Source organism: Struthio camelus, chromosome W (genome assembly GCF_040807025.1).
Source record: "Struthio camelus isolate bStrCam1 chromosome W, bStrCam1.hap1, whole genome shotgun sequence".
Lineage (NCBI taxonomy): Eukaryota > Metazoa > Chordata > Aves > Struthioniformes > Struthionidae > Struthio > Struthio camelus.
The window spans coordinates 56,906,974-56,922,882 of NC_090981.1; the positions used below are offsets into that span (position 1 = coordinate 56,906,974).

At 37.5% G+C, this 15,909-nt stretch overlaps 1 protein-coding gene and 1 non-coding gene across 5 annotated transcripts in view; both read left to right on the forward strand.

The window, feature by feature from the left end:
- Window positions 1–15,909, forward strand: part of LOC104147815 (zinc finger RNA-binding protein) — a 41,293-nt gene that overhangs the window by 4,510 nt on the left and 20,874 nt on the right. For all 4 annotated transcript variants that reach the window (XR_011137334.1, XR_011137335.1, XM_068925016.1 and 1 more), the window contains exons 3-7: window positions 9,310–9,592; window positions 10,540–10,684; window positions 11,428–11,646; window positions 12,947–13,194; window positions 14,237–14,428. Coding sequence is in view for 2 of the 4 variants with exons in the window: in XM_068925016.1 (XP_068781117.1) it covers window positions 9,310–9,592; window positions 10,540–10,684; window positions 11,428–11,646; window positions 12,947–13,194; window positions 14,237–14,428 (1,087 nt within the window). In the remaining 2 variants the exon portion in view is untranslated. The remainder of the gene's footprint in view (window positions 1–9,309; window positions 9,593–10,539; window positions 10,685–11,427; window positions 11,647–12,946; window positions 13,195–14,236; window positions 14,429–15,909) is intronic.
- Window positions 6,732–6,868, forward strand: LOC138064351 (small nucleolar RNA SNORA66). Its single transcript, XR_011137597.1, has one exon. It is a non-coding gene; the product is annotated as a small nucleolar RNA SNORA66 (small nucleolar RNA).

Genomic DNA, 15,909 nt, shown 5'->3' on the forward strand with positions numbered 1-15,909 from the left:
TAGGATGAATATTAATCCAGTGTCATGAGCCTTTGGAGCCTTTCCAGATGAAAGGAGTTGTAGCTATTTGGGTTCAGAGCAGATGATGATGCCTGGAAGTTCAGGATAAGATGCAGTCTTAAGTCAGCCCTATGAAAGTGAACTTTTGCCATTATAGCTAGTTTGGCACTCAGCGACAGTGCAAGGTGTTACAGGATGTTCAAAGCTATAGTGCAAATCAGCAAGGGGAAGTGATAAGCTGTGGATGGATAGGTTTGCCAATGACAAAAACTTGGGCAGTTTTGTTTGCAGTTTTGTTTGTTTTGTTTTATTACATGCTAGTACTTCTAACTAGCTTTACTTTAGTCTCATCAGTGTCTGCCCCAATTACCTGTTCTTCAACCAGATCATGATTCCAAAAGCTTTCAACCTTTGAGAAGTTAAGGGTATAATCCACACAAGCCTACTAGCTCAGGTGTAAAGTATCCCTTAACATAATTCAGACTTATACTGGTGAACAACAGGAAGATGGGGACAGTGCTGAGAAGGAGTCGTAGCTTATTCTGAAGTGAAGATGTACTACTAGACTTGAACTTACGTTAGGAAAAACAGATATTTATTCATCTTAAAATGGTGTGTTGTAAACACACCACTGAAATGCCTGGAGAATGAATTTATTCAGTTTTATTGTAGGATAAACCTACTCATTTTATAATATAAAAATTGCAATTACTTTCTTTCCATGAATTTTATGTCCCTGCTATCTTGAGTTGCATCCCATTTTAAAGGATATGTATTTTTAACAGAAGGGGCTTCAGTTAATATAGGAGAGCTGCATCTTGCTGCTTCTCCTTTGTTCAATCTATGTGAGCGTTAAGTGCCGTCTTAAACATGCTGGTCTAGCTTACTTACTGTACACAAGAAGGCTCCTATAAGCTACTGCTGTTTATACAGAGATTTTGATGTACTTATTTTCAAACCAGTGAGGTGCTGCTCTCAAATGAGATGCCAGCATTAGAGAGGAGGTAAGGAGCTCTGGATTTGTTAACATGGGCTATATGCCAGTATTACAGTTAACTAATGGCAGACAGACAGAGGGAGGTGGTAACTGGAGAGGAGAAGTGCCTCAGGAATCAGAGGAGCCTTTGTCACTTCTAGGAGGGAAGTCTGCAAACTGGTTTAAATTTGCAGCGGGCTCACATCTTTAAGGACTAAATATTTGGGGAAACTTTTCTGTTAAAGGTAATAAAGTCCTTTGTAGTAACCGCAAAATAAACTGATACTTGTAGGCTTAACTCTGGGATATTGAATTATGTGTAAAGTTTGTTTGCTACTTAAATGGAATAATGGCAGAGTAAAGGTAGTTGCATTATTGGTACCTAGAAAAACTGCGCAGTGGCTTAAGGCAGGAAATACAGTTTTAGGAACGGAATAGTTTTCCATGCTAGTGAAATTTCTGTACGTTTATAGATACCTTGCCAATTTTAGCAATTTTGCTAAAGAGGGAAAATGTTAATAATTACTAGTTTTTCGGGCAGATGTAAGATCTCATTTGCCTTAAGGTATCTTTGCGAACATGGCTATTAATTACATTCTTTAATGAAAGTTATGTTTTGATACAGATAATGGACAGCAGTAGAGACAATGAGATGATCATTTTGTGCAACTGAGTAAAGGGAGGTTGATGCAAAGCATGTGTTGCACCGCTGCTTTAGACACTTGTAGTTGTATTGTGATGTGCAGCAGGTGTCATGTGAAACTTTGCACAATTTGATTGGATTTAAATGAGGTAGAATAAATGCGAAGATTAAAAAACAGTAAGGATGTACTGAAAACATGAGTATGTTCATCTTTGAGGTGAGTACTTGCTAATTTGGTTTAGCTATCCAATTGCAATCAATATTTTTGTTTGTAATGGAATGACACAAGGAAGTTTTGAGAAACAAGAAAGAGGAAGGGAAACTTAATATTGCTACAAGGGACTTTTTTTTTCAGGCCAAGTTTAATTAGGCCATAGAATCTGTTAAATATATGATTTATGTCATGAATATGAACTAAAATTTAACAGGATTCAAGAGAGGTTTGCATATGCATATACTCAGGCCTTCCTTGGGAATCCCAGTGAATTGTATTAGGAAAAATGTTCTGGTCCCAAAAATATAATAATAGAAATTGATCATTTTCAGTGTAGTTCTAAAAAGATTGTTGTCAGTACTTCTAACAGGTTTTAGAGAGTTAGGTCATACTTGTTTAAATCTTCATATCCCAACTGCAAAATTGTATTTTTAAATAGAGCTTTGCTATTCTTTTAGTAATAGAATAGGCTGTGAAACTTTGAAAAATGCTGCAGGTATCTCTTAACAAATACATTTTCGGTAATACTAACATGATGACATGTTCTTAGAAGTTTAATCCAACCGGTAAGTCCTAATTAGTCTTTTTTTTCTCGTTCAAGATACTTGTGCGTGTTCGAAATTAATAATTAGTATTTGTGTATGTGTGTGTGTGTGTGTTTGTAGATTAAAGGCTTTGCGAAGCTATCCTAAAATTGACTTCCTTGCGTGAAAGAACCTGGAAGAAACATATTTTAGAAGTTGTGGTTTCTGAGGAAGCTGGTAGTTCAGATAGAGACAAAAATGGTTTTAGTCTTGATCTTAACTATAGATTAAAATAGTACTCTTCAGAAAATAAATAAATAAATAATGTCTTTTGCCTCTAGCAAGAGAGTTTTTGTTGCTCTAAAGGCAGCTGGAGTAGCAGCAGTGTTAAAGTCTGTATGTTGGTTTTAGATAGAGATGTGCTGGAGATCAGTGGTTTTGTATGTCTTGGGTTTATGTGCCCATGAATTGTACTTATAGGCTTATAGGGACCTTTTGTATGTTATGCTACATTTGGATGCTGTATGAATACCTTCCACATGCTATGTATCCTCATGGAAATAGGGTATTTTTCTGACAGTGGATCCCTATGGTAATAATTACTACAGATACCTTATCAAGTTTCTTAATGCATGTCCTATTCCACAAATATGCTAACTGTGGGAAATAAGATATCTTACAATCTCAAATCACCTGAAGTTATTACCTAGCAAAATGGATAGCATAATGTAAGTTTTGCATTCTCTTGATATTGTTAACTTTAAATGAAGCTTTCTACCTTCAATTAATTTTTTTTAACGAAGAAAATCTCAACGCTTTGTTAGTAGAAAATGCCCACATTTTCTACTAATAGAGGAAATAGAGGAGGAAAACAGGAGACCTCCAGGGGAGAATCCATTATTTGTTTCTCAAATGTAAGTTGTCTTTATTATCTACAGTTCCTGGGCTGATAAGTTGTGGGAAATTCAGACCTTCTATCAATGTTAGTGTATAAAAGTAACTAGTATGCTGGATCTAATCACTATAATACAAGTTGACTTCTGAGCCCTATTTTATGAAAAAATGTTATTCATCCACAAACCTTTTTTGTTTAGCTATTTAAATTGGACAAACCTGTGTATTTTAGGAACTGGAAAACAAAGATTGGCTAAGTGGGCGCTAATACTTCAATAATTGCTGTTGGTCAGCAGCTTCTATATCCTAGCCAACTTCTGACTTCAAATAATTTTAAGCGTTTTGCCAGCTTTTTCGTTTTTGGAGTCCATCAAAAGTATTTCAAAATACAGTCATCTGTATCAAAGTATATCAGAAACATTGCTACACTTTCCTTGGCAGAGATCTCTCTGTGCAGTTCGGAAGAGGTTTTTAGTTGCTTCTCAAATATTCTCTCTTCAAAAAGAGAAGTAAAAATTCCCAACAGAAATATGAAATTAATCTAGTTACTCTAATAACTAATTGGGGGGATGGGAGGAGAGTGCTGACTTCCAGGTAAGGTTAATTAACAGCTGCTGTTTTGAGAGTGTGTTCTCAAGGTATGATTTTTTTTTTGTTGCTTTTTAAATGCAGCTTAGCCAAATGTAAGTGTTCAGGCTGGAATTTTCCAGGCTAAATATCTCCCTAAAACTATACTTTTGTTGTTGTTTGAACTGTACTTTTGTTGTTGTTTACATTATACTCAAACGCTGTGACTGGTTTTGCAGTGTAGAATTGGGCAGGGAGATCTTTGTAGCTCTTTGATGCCTCTGTGTTTTGGAATGGGACTTAGAATTTGTAAATGGAAAAGGTTTTTTTACGTGTTGTACTTTATGAGAATCACAATTCTAAGTGTGCACAACAATATTAAGTTTTGACATGGTGAAAGTAGCTGCCCTGTTAGCCTTGTGTCCAGGTTGTAAAGTATCAGAACAAAATACCCGCTTGTCCCGGGAAAGCTTTCTTTTATGTGGTCAAAGGCGTTTCACACTCCAGAAAGAACAAGGGCAAGGCTAGTTTTTGCTGTGGTCTTTGCTCTGAAGTGGATGTTCCAAGATTGTGGCCCAATGCATCACTCTACCCCACAGAAAATCAGGTTGACACGAGATTGGTGATTAGTGTGGAGAAACACGCACGCAATCACAGCGGACTGCAATCATTCTTATCTAGGAGGTTTACTAGCATAGCAGCGTTTAATAATATGTAGCACTCTTTCTGATACTAATGCATCAGAAAGATTCAATTAGTGCTTTCCATCACTAATATCAGTAGAAGCTAGTATAGGTGTTTTTCAAAGAGACATCTATTTTGCAAAGAATAATTTTCTCATGCACTGTAGTGCAATGATTATGAATAAAGAACTAATTCTCTTGATCTTGAGCTTCCTTAGGTAGGATGTGGAAGACGAGAGCAAGCAAGGTATACACTAGGGTGTAAAATGATTAAATAGAGGCAAGGTTATTTGAAAGGCGGAAGCAAAGAATATGGGGAAATAGGGATGTGCATGGTAGCAGTTCAGGGCGGGTAGGGAGAGGCTAAATAAATCAGCTAAGAAGAGGCTGGACTAAGATGTGTGACTAAAACACATTTGCGGAACCTGGAGCAGGACACTTGAGCAAAATGTAGAACTGGCTGTGACTGGTATAATGAAAACACAGTGAAATAGGAATGCAAACCAGAAGATGAGTATTGGAGAGTGTGCTATTCCTAGAAAATAGAAACAGAAGTGAGTGTGGTGGGGAAGCACTCTTACTGTTATGGCAGGCTAAAAAAAAAAGGTGCGTCATGAATAAAATATATTGTATTTGAATGAAAATCACTGGCAGAGGAGTTATTACTAGAGCAATACAGCAAGAGTTCAATTTGAAGCTGCACAGCAAGAGTTCAATTTGAAGCTGCAAAGTCCCTCACCGTTAACGTCTTAAAAAGAGTGGTGCTTATTTTAGTTTTGTTCTGACAGCAGTTGAAACACTGTAAGAATTGTAATACGAAGTTGCCTTGAATGGAATGGTCATGAACTGGGTTGATTTTAAGCAAATAAATGTTGATCTAGAACTTATTTACTTCTGAAATCGTAGCTTTAATGAACTAAGGAAAAAATCTTCATAGTGAGAGTGCTCAAACACTGAAATAGGTTGCATCAAGAGGTTGTGGAATCCCCATTCTTGGAAACACTAAGAACCCAACTAGACAGAGGCCTGAGAAACCTAATCTAACTTCGAAGTTAACTGTGCTTTGCTCAGGGGATTAGACCAGATGACCTCCAAAGATCTGTCTCAACCTAACCTATTCTGTGGTTTTAAGCTCTGCGTAGTTAGTGAAGCCAGTTGGACTGAGCAGCCTTTCATATGAAGATAACTGGAATTCCTTTAACTCAAAGACGCTAACAAGGATATTAGAATTTCTTTTGGGGAAAAGAAGAATTGACCTGCAAAGAAAACTAATCAAGTTATCAGGTCGATGAGCTATGCCCACTGTGCTGCCGTAGTTCTCCTTTGCGTGTTCTTAGCCCGTAGAACATGCAGAGTAATTTGGTTCAACTTTTGCCCACTGTGTTGGGGGATTAAGCTGAACTGAATTGTTTCTTTGTTGTGATGGAGAACATGCACATGGACTGCTACCATAGCTCAGCTGACATGTTACTCTCATAACTTGATACTGGGCCTAAGTCTTTTGGAGTTTTATTTATCTGGACAAAGTTGAAATACCTAATGTGCGGTATGGAAAAATATACGGAAGAGATTAGTAGAAGAATTGTAGAGAAGCAGCTCGCTAGAGGTGGTAAGTAGAATTAGAGTATTTATCAAATGGGAAAAAAACCTACCAGTGGAGTTCCCTGGGGATTGGTCTTGGGTCTTCCTTAATATTTTTCTTAGTACATCATGTCATGATGTTTGATGCAAAGGAAGAATTGCCAATACAGAGGTAACTTTACAATAAGCCTAATCTGAGGAAGCTAGACTAGAGAGAAAGCAGTGTCGGTAGGGGGGGCAGGTTGTACAGCTGAAAAGGTGCATATAATTCTTGCCATCCACATTCAAGAAAGAAAAGTAGATAGTACTAGAATGGTTGGAAGATGGAGTGCAAGAAAGATAGAGGAATAGGGAGCCTGACAAAATAGTCTAGGTGGAGATTAGTTGATATCAGCAAATGTAATGAGACGCTAAACACCAAGCAAGGATAAAAACTTGTAAGTTAATAAAGTTGATGCAAACATTTATTGATATAAAATCATTTCATGAAAGTGTGCAGTCATCTTAATGATGGAATTTTTTCAGTAAGACCATGGGGAGAAAACAAAACTCATAAAAATAGAATTTGTTTCATATATTTCTGCAATATAGTGAGCAATTCTTCAAAAAAGTAAGAAGCAATCAACTCTAGAATATTTTTCATGTAATCTTGCAAACTCGATCACTAGCTCTGCATGATGTTGCAGAAGCAAGGGGAACAGGTTTGCTAAAGTAAACATGGTAATAGAACTATATTAGCCTTAGAAATCGAATGATTGGGGCTGTTAATTCTATACCATGATAAGGAAATTTGATGATGCAAAATAGCTCAGAAGAAATGAAACTGCCTATAAGAGAAATCTTGTTGTAGTCCTGGTGACAGTGATCACAATCTTATTGCAATATTAAATACGGAAAACGGTTGTGTAGCTTTGATCATACATTCTGAAAACAAAAGCATTTTCTTTGAGGTACTGACTGCTGTTGCTACCACATAGTGTGTGAGTGCTGTAGCGTGTTTTGTAATACGAACTTTATCGTGGTTTCACAAAGCTTGAAGAGCCAAATTAAAGCCTCCTGATCACGTCCCTGTTCTTTCTCCCCCTCTCCTTTTTTCCTTGCTCTCCGATGTGTACCTTGTCTTTATTCCGGCACTCATCAGGCTGTTTTGTGAGCAAATTTAACTCTAATGTGTTTAACATTTCTACCATGTTGGAAAATGAACCCCCCCCCCCTCCAAAAAAAAAAATTCCTCAAGAGTTTTCTGCCACATTAATGAGCTATATCAGTGCACAGCATCGCCTGACAAGCACCAGAACTAGCATGAGAGAGGGATTAGGATGGCACAGACAGGTTAGATTATGGTAGGAGGGAAGACTAAGAGTGGACATACAGTAGAGCAGGGCTTCCTTATTAACAGTATTGGCCAACTAGATCAGCTCAGCAGCAGTCTGACTTACATTATAAGGTTACTTGCTCTCTCGCTCTAATATGTTTTTAGTAGATGTCTGTGATACTGTGAGATTATTTTACGCTTCTATACTGTTAGGGATATAGCTGTTGCAGTCTAATTTAGTAAATTGTTGTTCACTTTTACCATCATAAAATATTCTTCCTATGTTTTCTGGTAGAGTCTGATTTCGTATCTTAAATTGACAAAACAGAGAAACTATCTGCGTATGTCATGTAGGAGAAAGTGTCTCAAGCAGCATGGGAGCTACACCAAACTTTTAGGTCTTTTCCTTCCACTGTTATGCTAAGAAGCTGAAAATAAAATGAAACATAGTTATGAGTCCTGTTAAAGTCTATGCAAAGAGCCTGAATTAAATGTGAGTGGAATGCAAGTGATCTCATGAGAAATCAAATGTCAAGGGCCTCAGATGGGGAAAAAAGATGGCATACAGGCATCTAAGTGCAATAGTAATAAATTTTTGTCTGTATATTTCTGCTGTTAGAATGGCTTTTTAATTAATGAATATTTCTGTAATTACAATGACAAAATCGGATAAAAATACTGAACGTAGAGGTAGAAGAGTCATGGAAACATCTTTCATAAGCACAATATCTGCAGTAAAAAGTTACTGTTGTTTCTGGTGGTTATGTCAGAGAGAATATTGCAGTCTTTAGGAAACGTTCTTAATTCTTGTCCCTTTTGGTTAGAAGCATAAACATATTGCAATTCTACTCTGCCCCGGAATATACTTGCTTCAAGTGAAATTCCATTTTTCTGTTTTCTTTCATAAAAGAGGGGTGGGGGGGTGGTAGTGGGTTTTTTGCCCTATTTGCTGTTTTTGTTTAAAAATCGACATAACTCTTCCAAGCTTTTGAGCATAATGCCTCAAGTAGAACAATATTAGTTTCTGTTCAAATAATTCAGATGGCCTTCTGTTCAAGGCCATGGTTTTCTACTTCCACTGTTAATATTTACTCATTCTTAGTAAATATCCATTTTTTTTAGTGCCATACCTGCAAATTTTACAAAATCTGATTAGCTTGAGCATGTGTCTGAAATATTGCCAGGGCTGTGGTAGCAGTCTTGCTTGATCTGGCTGGCTGTTTTTCTAATGCTTCATGTTATGGGGGCAGTGACCTTCTGTATGAATGAGGCCAGTTTATGCTATTTTCAACTTTTCCCAAAAAAGTCTCTTATCAGAGAGGTTTTTTTTTTTTTTAAGCGTCTCTGCCTTAAATTTAAGAGTTCTGAGTTAATTTTCATATAAGTCTTTAAAATCTCATCTTTAAAATCTCATTACCTTAATGGTTTATTCAAAAACATCACGCAAGTGGAACAGGTCGGTAATGAGCTTTCATAGAAAAGCAGTACTTTCCTTAATTTGACAGATTATGTCAGTTTTATCAAAGAACTACTGAAGCACTTTAAAGCTTGCTCATCATGAAAAGCCCAATAGTTTAAGATTTTTATGTTATTTTAAATGAAAGACTTCTGTGCCATTGCTTGAAAGAAAGATTTCACTTAAAAAAGAATGAGCCATGACCCCTCCTTCCCCCCCCACCCCCCGCCTGCCCCTGGCATATGTTTGTCCACAGAAACTTCAAAATGATATGGCCCTTGTAATGGGGGTGGTAGAGAGGCAGTAAAAGCCATGAAGTGTATACATAAATAGATAGTTGTTCCAGGTACATTTGTAGAACTGACAAGTGTTAATCCAATTGGGGATTTTGAAATGTTTAGGCATTAGCCTAGTATGCTGAATCAATCTAATTACTTACTGTCCTTTTCAATATAGCCAGCAGCCAGCTTCGGGTGTAGCCTATTCCCATCCAACTACAGTTGCTAGCTACACGGTCCACCAGGCACCAGTCGCTGCACACACAGTTACTGCGGCCTATGCTCCAGCAGCAGCTACAGTTGCAGTAGCTAGGCCTGCTCCGGTAGCTGTTGCAGCTGCTGCAACAGCTGCTGCCTATGGAGGCTACCCTACAGCACACACAGCTACAGATTATGGTTATACACAGAGGCAACAAGAAGCTCCCCCGCCACCACCTCCTGTCACTACGCAGAATTACCAGGTAAGTGTGTTTTTAAAAAAAAAAAAAAGTCGTATGATTTTTAAATGATATCTTATTAAAAGGAGGACGCCTGTTGGGTAGGGGAATTTGATGATGTTTAGATTTTTTTTTTATTCTGTGAATCACAATTTGAGTACAATTTAGGCTACCCAGTGCCTAAAGCTGATAGAGGGTGTGAAGTAACTGTAGCATCATATGGCGTATAGAGGATTATCAGCAGTAGTACTGCAGGATCTAAGATTTGGACATTCACATAGTAAGCAGTGAACTGAGATTTGCCTCCAAATGATTTTGCGAGCTGCTGCTGCTGAAAAGGGTTGTACTGTCTCCTCTGTGCCAGCCCAGATGTTCAGGGGGCATGCAGTGAACTGGGTCATGGAACTGATTCAGCTGAAAAACCTATTCCAATAAAAATTATTGGTGGGAGAGGAAAATAGTTCCTTTGTTAGGGCACTGGGTGGCACAGGAGTTCTAATACCAAACAAAAGAGGGTAGAAGTTTACACAAGGAGAGGAACTATCCTTTTTGGTAGCTGCCCACACTTGTGAGATCACTGCCTAAACTTGTGGGACTACAGGTTGCTACAAAAGGGAACTGTTTGTCTCTTTTATTCTCACCCTGAGCTTTGCTGATGCTTCCCTTTTGTTGTGGATCTAGCATTCAGCATTCAGTGTCAGCGTTTGGGTGGGTCGTTTGGGTGGGTCGGTTCAGCATAATGATGCAAAAAAAACTAACCAACCAAAAAAAGTAAATAGCTTTCCATTGGACGGGACAGGCTAAGCCAAGTTTCCTTGCCTCTGCAAGGAACCGCACAGTTGTGGAGCCAATATAAGTAGTAGAGGTGGAATCATGCAAGGCTGTGAGAAAAGATGCAGTGGTACCTTGGATGTCTTCCTGTAGTTGCACTGGCTTAAGTGTAGTATGAAACATCTCTTTTGAATTTTTAGGATTCCTATTCTTATGTTCGATCTACTGCCCCAGCTGTAGCTTATGACAGCAAACAGTACTATCAACAGCCAACAGCAACTGCTGCGGCCGTGGCTGCTGCTGCCCAGCCTCAACCTTCAGTAGCTGAATCGTACTACCAGACAGGTGGGTGGCATGCTTCAAACTCCTGTCATGCTACATCAGTATACTGCTTTTATACCTTTAAAATATGTCTTTATGTATTTGAGGTTATCCTGATTTTTTTTTCCTTAGTCTTATCATGTAATCCTTGACAAAGTGTAGAAACATTTGATGTACCTAGAACTTGAACATTAGTGAGACAGTTGCATAAGTACCTGTCTTTGAGTTTTGTAATATTGCAAAATACACTCAGAACATATTTCCAGGCAAACTTGACTTTGTTAATTTGTCTGAAAAATTTGCTGAATTAGGTTGAAATAGTCTGTGGAAGTATCAGGTGATACTTTGGTTAGGAAAAAAATACTTTTTTTTTTGTAACTCTGTGGTTACTTAATGTAAGTAGTTTCTTAATTATCAGTATCATATGTGCTACAAAACATAAATCCTTTTTTTTTTTTTGCCTTAGTGATGTTTTAGTAGGAAAGTTTAGATACACAGTGTACTGCAGTAAAACCACTGAGTGATCAAGGTGTCTGAGAAAATGACTGGATAGTTCTAAAAAAGTGGGAGGACCATCTGAGGCATATTATTGTGAGCTATGATGTGATTAAAAATTTAGTGTGATATATCGCTATGGGATGCATAACCATGACTATAAAAATAAAAGTCCTCATTTGTTATGTGTTTATTTCCCAGCATGTTTTGGTTCACACTTCACTCAACTAAAATAGGTGCTTTTGTACACTTTTATTTTCTATCTTAATTAGCTCCAAAAGCAGGATATAGCCAAGGGGCGACTCAATATACTCAAGCCCAGCAAACACGGCAAGTGACAGCTATAAAACCTGCAACTCCAAGTCCTGCTACAACTACATTTTCTATATATCCGGTATCCTCCACTGTGCAGCCAGTAGCAGCAGCAGCTACTGTGGTTCCATCCTACACTCAAAGTGCAACATACAGTACAACAGCGGTTACTTACTCTGGTAAGAATTTTGCGTATTATGTTGCTAGGATCTTTGCAGTTGTTGTAGGAGAGGATTTAAACCCTCAACATTTTGGTAGTTTGTGTCCAATTACATTGTAATCTACTGAAAAGTATTCAACCATTTAAATCGTTACATTAGCAGAATATTTTGATATATCTTTGGAAGAGATTTGTGATTTTTATATGTGCCTATTTTCTCACATGTGAGAATACACAAAGTGCTGGCATTGCGACATGCACAGTGTTTCACGACTTCAGTGAGGGACTGGAGAAGAGATGGGGAATAAAAAAATGAGGAGAGACAAATTTAGCCTAGTGGAAATTGGAAGGGAGCATGCTGCCCTCAAACAGATGTTGTAAAGGTAGAGAATGTTACGAGTTTGGTTGCTTTGACTCAAAATGGGAGGAGAATGGGTGCTAAGAAAGGACTTTCTTTCAAACATCAGAAATTCAAAGCCTGGTTAAAGATTGAAAAAAAAAAAAAAAATCTTTGTTAGCTTTATGGCCAGATGTTTATCAACTGGCATATTATAGCTACCTTGAACTTTTTGTTTTGTTTTGTTTTCTATTTAAAAAGGGATTTTAAGACTTCCTTGAAACAGAACCTGATCAGAGGATTAAAATAGTTGAACCAGTAGATGTAGAAAGTTTATGGGAAAACTGGCTCAAAGGTATGAAAAGCCCAGTTTCCTTGATTTATTCAACTTTGATAATAGAAATCAAGGACTGCATAGTCAAGGTATGCTGCCAAGGTTGTAGTGGGCAAGCAGCTTCTTTACAGTAAAACAATTTAAACCGGCGAAGTAGGATGTAATAGCGCTATCAGTTTGGTCTTTTATAAAAGATTATCTTCCCTTTTCCTGCATCATGAGTACCTCTGTCTTCCTTTTCATTTTGAAGCTTGCACAGTAAATGTGGTTCTAAAAGACTGTTTACTTCAAGTGGCCTTTCATAAATACTTTACTGAAATAAAATTATTAACCTCATACTTGGTCTTAGCAGATATGCTAGGAAATTTCACGTGTTCTTCAGGGAAGCTTTGATATATCTTTGCAGACATACAGTTATGCTGTTGGATATATCTAAGATCAAATATATTTCTGATACAAGTAGTGTTCTGTGTATTTGTGTACTGTTAAACACACAGAAAAATCCAGACTACATAAAAAGATCATGATGAATTGCTTATATCTTGCCTCTCCCTCAACTCTATTATGCAGCATGCTTGACATTAGTATATTATGTAATTGATACATAATGTACAGTGATGTAACATTTATTTTATTTTGATCTTTGAGGTACCTCTTATTCCGGCTATGAAGCCGCAGTATATTCAGCTGCATCGTCCTATTACCAGCAGCAGCAGCAGCAACAGAAACAAGCAGCGGCAGCAGCCGCTGCTGCTGCTGCAACAGCGGCTTGGACAGGGACCACCTTTACTAAAAAGGCACCATTCCAAAATAAGCAACTGAAACCGAAACAACCTCCCAAACCACCCCAGATCCACTACTGTGATGTTTGTAAGATCAGCTGTGCTGGACCACAGGTACCTGTATTATGTAATATTCTGCTGTATATGTTAGTCATCATTCCTTCCGCTAAAAAAAAGGACACCTTTAAGACTCTTTGTTAATTTTAAAGAACTGATTCTATACCTTTACTAAAGAAATAGTTAAATGAAAATATGTGCTGTTATAGAAAGAATTACTATTAGAAGACAAAAAGATGCATCCCCTTAGCTCATACAGAGGAGCTTCAGCTATCCTTTGGACTCCAGAAACATTCTAAACCTTGCATTTGATTTGCTGTTCTATCATAGTAAGCTTCCTTACTGTCAGGAGAATGCTTTTTTAAAAGCTACAGAATTATATACGTTTTGTGAATGGTAAGCCTGAAAACTTACTTGCTTTGTTCTTCGTTGTATTCCAGTATCTCAGTTTAATTTTGTAGTGGATATGAGTATGTGAAAAGTGGATAACAGTTCATTCAAAGTGTTTGTTATGATTCTTTGGCCAAAACAGTTCTAATTCTTTAGGTAAAGCTGTCGTTACTTCCCACGCTTTCTGCTCTCTACATTGTCATTGTTGGTATAGGGTCAGATCTCAACTTCTACATTTCCATTTCAACATAGCTTTATTTATGCACTAGCTTCTTTTGAAATCAATTTTTTATTTCTTTGCCGTACACTTAATCGTTATGGCCTTGCAGTTTGGGGAAAATTCAAAATCAAGAGTAGTTCAGCACAATGCAGGAAACTGCAGTTGAGATGCCGTTTTCTGACTGTATTAGGTTTGCAATGGTAATATTTGTTGGCCAGTACTTGATTGAGGAAATGACAAGACGGAGGAGAAAAGCCCATATTGTGTTACCTATAAGTGGAATTCTGATATAGGAGAAGAAAATTTCTTGGTCTTGCAAGTGGTCTGCTTGTGCCTTAGAGCATGGCATAGAGAAAAAATTTTCAGTATAGGAGGTATTTCTCATACAAAGCATGTATTTTATGCTGTATTCTATGTTACATGTATTCACATGATTGATAAACAAGCAGTACAAAGACAGCTTACTGTGTTTTGTCACATTTTAAACAGACTTATAAAGAACACTTGGAAGGCCAGAAACATAAAAAGAAAGAAGCGGCATTAAAAGCTTCCCAGAACACCAATAACAGCAGCACTTCTGCTCGTGGAACTCAGAATCAGTTGCGCTGTGAGCTTTGTGATGTGTCTTGTACAGGAGCAGATGCTTACGCTGCCCATATCCGTGGAGCCAAGCATCAGAAAGTAAGTGCTTTCTCTTGTTCTTATTATACAAGTCAGTCATATTTCCCCACTTCCCCCTGCATAGCAGAGAAAATACACAGAAACAATATAATTCCAATTCTTTTGTTTGAAAATGTTTAGTTCTGCTTTTTGTTTCAAACTCACCTTTAAGCTCGCTATTAGGAGGGCCTTGCTGGGGGAAAGGGGAAAAATACTTACGGCCTTATCAGTAAGAAGAGGATATATTGAGGAAAGTAGGAAAATTGTAGAGGGGGTAAGCATAGAATAAGATGGGGACAGGAATTGGTAAGGACATGCAGTGGCATGCTTGTCCCTCTTAGGTCTTTTAAAGAGCTTTCTTGGTGTTTGTCTTATTTGTCCAGCACTGTGAAGCTCTTGGAGCCTTTCTAGGCTGAGTCAGTGCCAAGGGACAGAAAAACTGCATGATGTGTTCTGCAGTTGCATTACCGAATGAACTCTGCCACAGCTTGCTTTTGTGTCAGAAGACTGAAGTATGCACCTCATCTAGTGTTTTTTCTTCCACAAATAATTTGAGCCGTTAAATTTTTGGGTAATGCCTAGCAACTCATATGTGTATTATTAAACCATTGTTTGTAAATTTTAATAGTTCTTTATTATCCCAATATATGTGGATATAGCTTTCTCTTCCTTACAGATAATTGCTAACACTTGCTAATTTAGGTTTTCATCTGCATAAAAACGAAATCACAAAGGACTCTATTACTTCTGTACGCTCTGAAGAGTCTTGTGCGTTTTACTCAAAAAAGAGTTATTTTGAAGAGTTGCTTAAACTTAAATTCAGAGTATTACCTGACATTAATATGTCTGTATTCCAATGAGAGGCACAAAATTAAAAAAAAAAAAAAGTAAGAGTATGTCTACAGTTGTGTGCATATTATGATTGTGTATGTGTGTGTTTGCTTTAAGGGCATGTCTAGCAGATTTGTATTTTTTTATTGCTACTTTCATACCTATCCCAATCTTTAATTTTCGTTTTGCATGTTTCATTCTTATGGACTGCATGCGTTCCAGGTGGTGGCAGCTGTCAGCAAAATGAAATGTTTTCCTGTCCTAAGCATATTTTGAAAAGGCTTCTGCTTATTATTTTTAAGAATAAGCATGCTTCTTTTTGCTTTCTGTCGGGTATTAAAGAGCTCTGAAATACACCTCTCGACTCCTCCTTCACCTGCTTTAAAAACAAACAAACAAAACCAAAATGAAACAAAACCTTTTTCTGAGGAATCTCTTTTCAGTTTTGCTAGCTAACCCACAAATTCTTTCGGTATGCAGATTTTCAAAACGTAGTATTCAAATGAGACAGTGTTGTTGAATCTTAATTGCATCACTCTTGTTTACAAACAATATTTGGAACCAAAATAGTTTAACATACTACTTACTTTTTAGGGGGAGAGGAAAAAGCAACCAGGGAACAAAACACTCATTTGAAACAGTTTGAGCAGAATCCTTCTTTGGGTTTTGCT